The 9,817-nt window shown below is 39.3% G+C and overlaps 1 protein-coding gene across 1 annotated transcript in view; it reads right to left on the bottom strand.

The window, feature by feature from the left end:
- UVRAG (UV radiation resistance associated) overlaps positions 1–9,817 on the bottom strand; it is a 354,636-nt gene that overhangs the window by 342,944 nt on the left and 1,875 nt on the right. The window contains exon 2 of the mRNA XM_006875426.1: positions 8,777–8,851. Within this exon, the coding sequence (XP_006875488.1) occupies positions 8,777–8,851 (75 nt within the window). The remainder of the gene's footprint in view (positions 1–8,776; positions 8,852–9,817) is intronic.

Here is a 9,817-nt window from a genome sequence, read left to right as displayed (position 1 = left end):
TGCCACACTTGAGTCCATCGATGCTGCCACTTGGCCAATCCATCTTGTTGGGGGTCTTCCTCTTTTTCTCTGACCCTCCACATGACCAAACATGATATCCTTCTCCAGCGACTGCTCCCTCCTGACAATATGTCCAAAGTATGAGAGACAAAGTTTGGCCATCTTGGCCTCTAAGGTGCACTCTGGCTGCACTTCTTCCAAAATGGATCTACTGGTTCTTTTGGCAGTCCATGGTACTTTCAATATTCTCCTTCAACACCATAACTCAAAGGCATCAATTATTCTACAGTCTTCCTTATTCACTGTCCAGCTTTCACATGCATATGAGGTTACTGAAAATACCATGGCTTGGGTCAAACGTACCTTAGTCCTCAAGCTGGTATCTTTGCTCTTCAACACTTTAAAAAGATCTTATGAAGCAGATTCACCTATAAATGAGGATAACTGCTACCTCATGGAGTTGTTATAATTGAAGGCTAAATTTTAAAACAAGTCTCTGGTACAGTGTCTGATACATTCAAGGCACTCAGTAAATGAAAACTACCCAATGGTAATTTTCAAAAGCTTTGTATCCACCTAGTGTACTGTTAGGGTCCTGGTGTGAGGTAAGTATTGGACTGGTAACCACAAGGCTGGTGGCTCCTTGGAAACTCTATGAGTCAGAATTAACCCAAAAGCACTTAACAACAACGGCACCGAACTGTACTGTTATTAGGACATCAACCAGCTCAAATAATTCAGAAGCAAAAGTTTGAGTCCTAGATGAGCTCTAATAAAACAGGCAGCTATTAAAACCAGACCCTGTGGATTTGCCTAGTCTTTGTTTCTTCTGTTTTGTCATGAAGAGGGAAGGAACAGAATATGTGTATGCTGTTTTTGTGATTTGTTAACTTTTCTTCAATGATGTACTGACAGAGCTGAAATTTTACCATACAGAGAGAGCTCTCTGTTGTTCAAAGAGGCTACTTGAGACACTTCATCCATACTTCTTGTGTGAATGTTCTGTCTCTGTACTGTGTAGGACATGCCTTGGAAACTAGTTAGTATTAATATGACCAGCAAGAGGAAACAGTCACCTATTTAGTGTCTCAGCTTTATAAGGCTAACAAAATGGAAAGTTCTTAGCTTTCCTGGGTTCCTGCATCCTCATCCTAAAAATGAAAATACTAAGATGTGCCATCCTTAGTTGGTATAAATTAAAGAAGATATCCCTAAACAGCATTTAATCATAATTAAAGGAAGTAAATGCTGGAAGAAACTTACAAAAGAAATGAAATGATGAAAATGGCTAGCCATCCCTGCCACCTTCCACCACCCCAGACATTCTTCAAGCCTGGATTCAAACTCAGCCCCCATGGCTCAACTTTCATCCAAGAGCAGCCAGGATCATATGGTGAGCAATAACACAGGGGAGGTACACATTCCCTAAAACAACCCACCATAAGAGATCAAAAGGGCAGTGCCTGCTTTGGGAGTAAGTTCAGAGGCAGGAAGGAAGATGACAGGACAAATGAAATGGTGAAAACAGGGAGGAAATTGGAAGAGCACCGCCAACAAGGTAGGGATTGCAATCAATGTCACCAATAAAAATGTGCATGAATCGTTGAATAGGAAACAGATTTGCTCAGTAAATTTTCACTGAAATCATAGGGAAAAACAACAACAACAGAGAAAATCCTTTAGCCATGGCTTTTTCAGAGGTAAAATGGTCTAAAGGAGAAAGTACATATCTAGAAAGACAAGAGAACTCTTTTCTAAGCTTGGTCCTGCCACAACACATCCTGCTATTCTGCCCACTCGTCTATTCCACAAGCACTTACTTTATATCTGTTAGAAGCCTGGTTCAAATCCTAGTATTAGAGATGCAAAGCTAAGAGAGTTTCTGCCCTCTAGGAAGGGACAGCGATATGTCACCCTAAAAATTATAATAAACTGATAAATACTCCAGTGCTAACCTCCTCATTAAAATTTCTCATTTTAGGGATAAGGAACCGAAAACTAAAAGAAGTTAGGTAATTTGCTCAAGAAACACAGTGTCAGAACAAATCTGAGATTAGGATTCTGGTTTTCTACTCAGAAGTATCAAACCATGAAAAATATAAAGAATTTTCATTTGTACATGCCCTCAAAATAGAACCTGCAACTTGCTACTGTCCTTAAATCTTCAATCTCCACTTGCCTATGTACTTAAGATTATTAAGCTATGGAACTACTTTTATGAAATTAGTCACCAAATTTCAGTCTCCTGAAGAGTCTTATACCAAAAGATTTCATCCTTTTTCTCTCTGTTCCAATCATCTTTCCATTAAAATTAGAAAACATTGCCACCTACTGGACTCAAAAGATATTGCTGCTGTAGTTTTTATTTTGAGTAAAACATTGGTCTTGAAAGAATTATAACCAGGGCCCTCCTTAGAAGCAAGGATAGAGACTTCATCCACTTACTTTGGACATGTTATCAAGAGGAACCAGTCCTTGCAGAAGGACATCATGCTTAGTAAAGCAGAGCGTCAGTGAAAACGAGGAAGACCTTTAACAAGTAGGACTGATGCAGTGACTACAAAAAAATGGGCTCAAACATAGCAAAGCTTGTTACGTATGGCGTAGAACCGGACAGTACCATTCTGTTGTACACAGGGTTGCTATAGGTCGGAACCGACTAGATGGCACCAAACAACAAGTGTGGTAAAGCACTTGGCTGTTAACCAAAAGGCCAGCCGTTGGAATCCACTGTTTTTCAGGAAAAAGATGTGACAGTCTGCTTCAATAAAGATTTGCAGCCTTGGAAACCCTATGGGGCAGCTCAATTTTGTCCTTTAGAATTGCTATGAGTCAGCTAACTCAATGGCAATGGGTTTTTGGAATGGCTTTTTGTACTTTGTCAATATCACCACATTGTTGTTAAGTGCCATCAAGTCTGTTCCGACTCATAGCAACCCTGTATAGGGTGGTTTCCAAGGAGCTACTTGTGTTACTGTTATTGACCCTTGCAGTTCAAACTGACCTTGTGGTCCAGTGCTTATCCTACAGCGCCACACCAAGACACTAACAGCACCACAGTTACCAAGTAATTATGCCAGTATGATGTTGTTGTTGTTAGGTGCAGTTGAGTTGGTTCCCACTCAGAGTGGGTTCTACCAGTCTCCATCACACCAGTAAGGCTGGCCTTTCTTTATGATTTTGAGTTTTGTTCCACACTCTCCTCACTACACGCACCCCCTCCCCCAACACACACACACACTCTTACTGTGATCCCTTTCAGAGTGATCAGAAGTGGTAGCGGGGCCCCAGTCCTGCTGGTTTCAGGGCTGTGAAGGCTGGGGTTCTTGTAATCTAGTAGTTCTTTGCACTGTTTCCATGCATCTTTGATTTTCTTCACTCTTCTTTGCTCCAGATGGGGAGACACCAATAGCTGCACCTTGAATGACCACTCACAAGCTTTTAAGACCCCAAGTAAACTACTCACCAAAATAAGATGTAGTACATTGTCTTTGTGGACTATGTTATGCCACTTGACCTTGGTATCACTTGAGACACCTGAGCCCCTAAGCCTGGTAACAATCAATGCAGAATTTAAGCCACATTTGCCATTTTATCAACAATAAGACCAACAATTCTGATCTCCATTTGTCAGTCACCTATCTTATTTCTAAGGAGCTCTGGTAGTGCAGTGGTTATGAATTGGGCTGCAAACTGCAAGATCATCAGTTCGAAACTACCAGGTCTTCCGTTGGGGAAAGATAAGGTGTTCTGCTCCTGTAAAGATTTACAGCCTCGGAAACCCCGTACAAGGTCACTATGAGTCAGAGCCGACTCCATGGCACACAGCCACCACCACCATCTTATTTCTGAACTTGTTCCAATTTTGGAAGAAGAAAGGGGCATTGATTATTGGCCTGCCCTATACTTCAACAATTTATAGTATATGGCTATAGAGTTCCTTCTCTTTTTTGAACAGTTTATTGTGGTGTAGGTGAAAGTCTACATAGCAAATTAGTTTTCCAATCTATAGTTCTGACACTAATTGTTCTGTGACATTTGTTGTAATCTTCACAATGTGTCAGTGCTGTCTCCTTTTCCTCCCTAGGTTCCCCATTTCCAATCATCCCATCTCCCTGTCCCTCCTTGATTCTCATATTTGGTTTTGGGAAAACATTGCCCTTTGGACTCATAAAGCTAATTGTTCAACAGAGCCCACTTCTCACACATGTTAGTTTATATATGCCCATTTATTAACCACCTGAAAGGCGGCCTCTAGGAGGAGCTTCAGTTTCAAATTAGAAGGTTGTCTTTAGAGGGACAGTCTCAGGAGTTCCTCCTGTCTCTTTCAGACCATTAAGTCTGTCCTTTATTATTATTATTATTATTACTTGAAATGTGTTCTACATTTTTTACATTCTAACTGGGGCCTTCTATTGTGTTCCTGGTAAGAGTATTTGGCACTGGTAACCAAGCACCATCTCGTTCTTCTGGACTTGGACTAGAGGAGACTGGTTCATACAGGGCATTAGTTCTGTGAACTATCTGCTTCTAAGTCTTAGGTTTTCTTTATTCTTCTTTGCTCCAGGTGGGAAGAGACCAATAGTTGCTTGTAGGTGGCCACTCACAAGGTTTTAAGACTCCAGATACAACTCACCAAGGAGCTCTGGTAGTGTAGTGGTTACAAATCAGGCTGCAAACCAGAAGGTCAGCAGTTCAAAACTACCAGCTGATCCACAGGAGCAAGATGAGGCTTTCTGCTCCTGTAAAGATTTACAGCCTCAGAAACCGGGTTCAGGGTCGCTGTGGGTCGAAACCAACTTGATGGCACTTAACAACAACAACAACATACAACTCACCAGACTAAGAGGTAGAACATTATATTTATGAACTGTGTTTTTCCAATTGGCCTAGATGTCCCCCAAGACAATGGTCTTTAGTCTTCAAGTCCAATAGTTTAGTCCTGAACTCTAATTAGTTTCCATATCTGTTCCCCTTATGGGCTCTATTATACATGTATGTGTACATATATACTACCTACAATATTTACAAATTTGTAAGCAAATAGCTTATGTATAAAGGTACACGCCCATACAATTTCTCTCACTTATTTAGCATATACTATTGTTTGTCATTACTGGTGTTGTAGGACTTTGTATGTTAGAGCAGTTACCACAGCTGTCCTTTGTTCTTACATACCTCTCAGTGTCTTCCTTTGCCTAGGTGACACTATGCTTGCTTCCTCTATACTGTGTACTGCCTGTGCCTTCACCATCATTAACACCTGTGTACTATGTAGTTAGTGATTTTTCCTCTCTCCCTCTCCCATTCCTGGTCACTATCAATTCTTTCTGGGGGTAACATCTATTCTTGACTTTTATAATGGTGGTTTCATATAAAAATTTGCCCTTTTTGTGACTGACTTATTTCATTTTGCATCATGTGCTCCAGATTCATTCATATTGTGAGATACTTCACAGAGTCATCATTATTCTTCATCAATACATAGTATTCCATTGTACACATGTACCACAGTTAATCCATTCATCTGATGATAAGCACTTAGATTGTTTCCGTCATTTTGCTGCAATAAACATGGGTGTGCATGTGTGTATTCATATCACAGCTCTTATTTCTCTAGGATAGATAGAGGGGTTTCAAAAAATTCATGGAAGAATTACATTATCATAGAAGCAGCAACACCAGAGATGGAGACAGAGGTGGGGACATGGAGAGAGGGAGCAGCTGAGGACTCTAAATTCATGGAAAGAGAGGGACTGAGAGCTGGTGGCCAGGAGGTAGGCTTGCAGAATGTGCCCTTTGGTAGTTTAAATTATTATATATGCCTGGGTGTTTAAAATGGTACCTAGAGGGGATTATAATCATTGTAATGAAACAAAGTATATGATTTGTTGAATGTAAAACTGATGATCTGCCCTGTAAACTTTCACTCAATTCATAATAAAAACTTTTTTTTTTAATTTACATTATAATTTAATTCCATTTTAACACAATTTTTTGAAATCCTCTTTTATACCTAGGAGTGAGGTTGCTGGATCTTACGGTATTTCTATTTCTAGCTCTTGTGGACTTGTTTTCGTTTTCTTCAGTGTCATATTAACAACTGATGCTCTGTTCTAGCCCCTGGCCTTGTTTTGGCTGATGATATTGAGCTTCTACATCCTCTCTTCCCACAGATGCAGTCAATTTGATTCCTGTGTAGTCCATCTAGGGAGCTCCCTGTGTATATTCACCATTTATGTTGTTTTTAAAAGGTAGTTAAAATGAATAAGCTATTGGTCTTGAAAAATTCTATCTCCAGTATCATTTTCTATCACCAAGGTCACATTTTCCAACTCCCAATCCTTCCTCTTAGTTTCCAACTTTTGTATTCCAGTCCAAGAGTAGGACAGCAAAGAATATAAAATGGTGCCAAGGTTGGTGGTTCAAAACTAGCAGCCACTCCAAAAGATAACAATGAGGCTGTCTACTCCCATAATGATTTACAGTCTTGGAAATCTTATATAGGATCGGTACGAGTCCAAAAAAACTCAATAGCAGTGGGAGTTGGGGAGAGGTAGTGGAGGAAGTACAAGAAAAGATTGGCAGCCCTTTTAGTGATTTTAAAACTGCATTTGCAGCAATTGAAGGTGATCGTCATGAGTACTTTCTTGTCATTAGGGATCTGTTCAATCATTTCAAAGAGAAGGAATATTTACATAACGTTTAAAAATATGGCAGCACTCCACTCAAAATTGACAGCCAATTGTACCATTTTGAATTTGCCTGGTTCTCCACAGTCCCAACAATTACACATTCTCACAAAACTCAGGTTCCTGGCATACAGTGGGCAAAATGACAAAACTTTCTTAAATATTATCAAACCTTTTAAGTCAATGAGTTGCAGGGCCTGGGGCTCAGGCCCATATTCTCAGGTCACACCATCATTAATCGGCATAACACAGTCCAAAAAGGCAAAGTTCTCCATCCTACTTTAGTGAGTTCCATCTGGGATCTTAAAAGCTCATGAGCAGTGACCTAAGGTATAACTATTGGTCTCTCCATGTGCAGAAGTAAGAAAAGTAATGAGAACTGAAGATGCTTGGAATCAATTAGTCCAATGGACTAATGGAACATGTGACCATCAGTCTCTATGACTCTGAGACCAGAAGTACTAGATGGTACCCAGCCATCACTACCAATTGCTCTGAAAGGGACCACAATGGAAGGTCCTAGATAGAGTGTTAGAAAATGTGGAACAAAACTCAAAATGATTAAAAAAAGAAAAACAAAAAACCAGGCTTACTGATCAGAAAGAGACTAGAAGAACCTGAGAGTATAGCCCTCAACTACCCTTCAGATCTGGAAAGGAACTCATCCTCATGGCCTAATTTTCAGCCAAGCAGTAGGTAGGTATATAGGTGAGGCAACTATGCTATATCAAAAGGGCAACATTTACTTGAGGACAAAGTTGAAAATGGATGGGAAGGAGGGTAGAATGGAAATAAGAACCACAGGGAAGAAGTGGGATAACTGTTGTTACATGGAGGGGATTGTAATCATTGAAATGAAACACAGTATGTGATTTGTTGAATGAAAAAATTGATAATTTTGTCTATAAACTTTCACTTGATTCACAATAGAAAGTGAAAAAAACAACACTTTTCTTTTTTCTTTTTTTTTTAATTAAGGGCTCCTAGAAGGGATTATTAATACACCTCTTCTGAATCTCCTATTCCAGACCCAGAATTTTTCCTGTTCCAGTTACCATGATGAATCACCTAAACTATAAAACTTTCAGTTTGTTCTTGTTACACTTTGTCAATCATGACAGAACTGGTTCAAAGTTCTGCATTAAGGGCAGTAAGAGTTTTCCCTAAGTCAGATGTTTGTAATCTAGAAATTGCCTGTACTTAGCTGTTAGATTCCTTCATCAGTGTTTTGTTTCTTCCATATACTCCATGAAAGATCCAGTTGCTCATTGCATCCTTAGAGTACAGTAGGTGGGCTATAGCAGGTGCTTAATAAATATTTGCTGAATTAATGGAGTATTATTCTAAGAAATAAGGAGCTCTGGTAGCGTAGTGGTTACGAATCGGGCTGAGAACCTTAAGGTCAGCAGTTCGAAACTACCAGCTGCTCCGCGGGAGAAAGATGAGGCTTTCTACTCCCGTAAAGATTTACACCCTCGGAAACCCTGTACAGGGTCGCTATGGATCAGAACCGACTCAATGGCACTTAACAACAACAACAACATTCTAAGAAATAACATCTCAGAAAGTTAGGAAGCAAGATGACTACTAAGAGTATGTCGTGTACAGGCTCCAAAACTTTCTAGGTTAAGCACCATAAAAGAGTGGACAGTGCATAGCTCAGCTACTTTCTATATGTATGGTCCCAAGAGTTCATCCTTTTCAAACTGTTTCCTTATATAGAAGATGGAGAAGACAAAACTCGCATTGGTCTGTTGTTGGCTAGTATCAAATGTGATTGTAGTTAAGTGCCGTTGAGTCCGTTCTGACTCATTTTTCCTTTAGAAAATCTAAAATAATCTAGATTTAGAAAAGATGAATTTAGGTAGTTTTGTATCTTCCAAAACAAGTTTTCACTTTAAGAAGCATATCCTCAAAATAAAGAAATAAATGAAAGGCATTCCCTCTAAACTGCTAAGCAATAAACTTAAGGGTACTTAAAACATGGTTCTAATTATACAGAGCTTTTCAGAATCATATCTGCCAGGTAAATCAAGGCACATCTGCACTCAATAAAACTTGTAGCATTATGAAAATACTCTTACCTTATGTTCAAATGCAGCACCATAGTACCCATCATTCAGCCCGAAAATTATTTCATTTTGGTTGCGGGCATGAATCTAAGAGAAAGGTAGAAGCACACTATTAGCTCCCATTCCAATAAAGTTTTAATATAATTAGAGCATGACAATTAAGACAGGACTGACTTCAATGTTGAGAAACAGACTGGCTACCCCCAAACAAAAGAAATCAAATCACTTAGCATAAAATCATATGATCAACTGAGAGGTTCCTACTTCAGTCAACGTCCTCACAAAACTATCAAATGAGCTCACAAATACCATCATTCACACACACTTTCCATGAACACTTGTTGAATTTACTATGGAAAGGCTATCTCCTAGTCAAGACTGGCTTTTCAGTAAATTCCTGAAGTAAAGACGACTCAGAGGCATATAATGTATTCCCTGATCTCAAAGAAAGCAAAATTCCATTTAGACTAAATGTACTTTAAGAAGTACGAAGACATTAAAAAAAAATTTTTTTAACAACAATAATAATAATAAACAAAAGATTAACATTATTTTTATTTTCACACACACAGTTTTTGTTGTTGTTGAGTGTGGTGGAGTCAGTTCCAATTCCTAGAGATCCTGTATAAGGTTTCCAAGGAGTAGCTGGTGGGTTTGAACCACTGAACTTGAGGTTAGCAATCCAGTACTTATTCTACAGTACCACACCAAGACTCTAAAATAGGACAGTTTAAAGATAATAATCTTGATTTCCTAAAGTCTCAGATGTGGACTCAGTTACTGTCTGCATACTAAGCACTTTCAGATGTAAATGATTTAAAATTCAGTCAGCGCCATTAAAAATTTAACTTCACCTAAAATGTAGGGAGGCTTCAATAAAGAAAGGAAGATTTTTTTTTTCTGCCCAAAGACAGCAACAGAAATAAATGCCTGCCTTTCATATCACCTACATATATTGTTGTTGTTGTCAGGTGCCATCGAGTCGGAACCGACTCATAGCGACCCCATGCACAGCAGAACGAAACAATGTCCGATCCTGGGCCAACCTCACTA

This window comes from Chrysochloris asiatica, unplaced genomic scaffold (genome assembly GCF_000296735.1).
Source record: "Chrysochloris asiatica unplaced genomic scaffold, ChrAsi1.0 scaffold00326, whole genome shotgun sequence".
Classification (NCBI taxonomy): domain Eukaryota; kingdom Metazoa; phylum Chordata; class Mammalia; order Afrosoricida; family Chrysochloridae; genus Chrysochloris; species Chrysochloris asiatica.
Note: the sequence above shows the minus strand (reverse complement) of the source record. Positions and strands in the feature narration are given on the sequence as shown.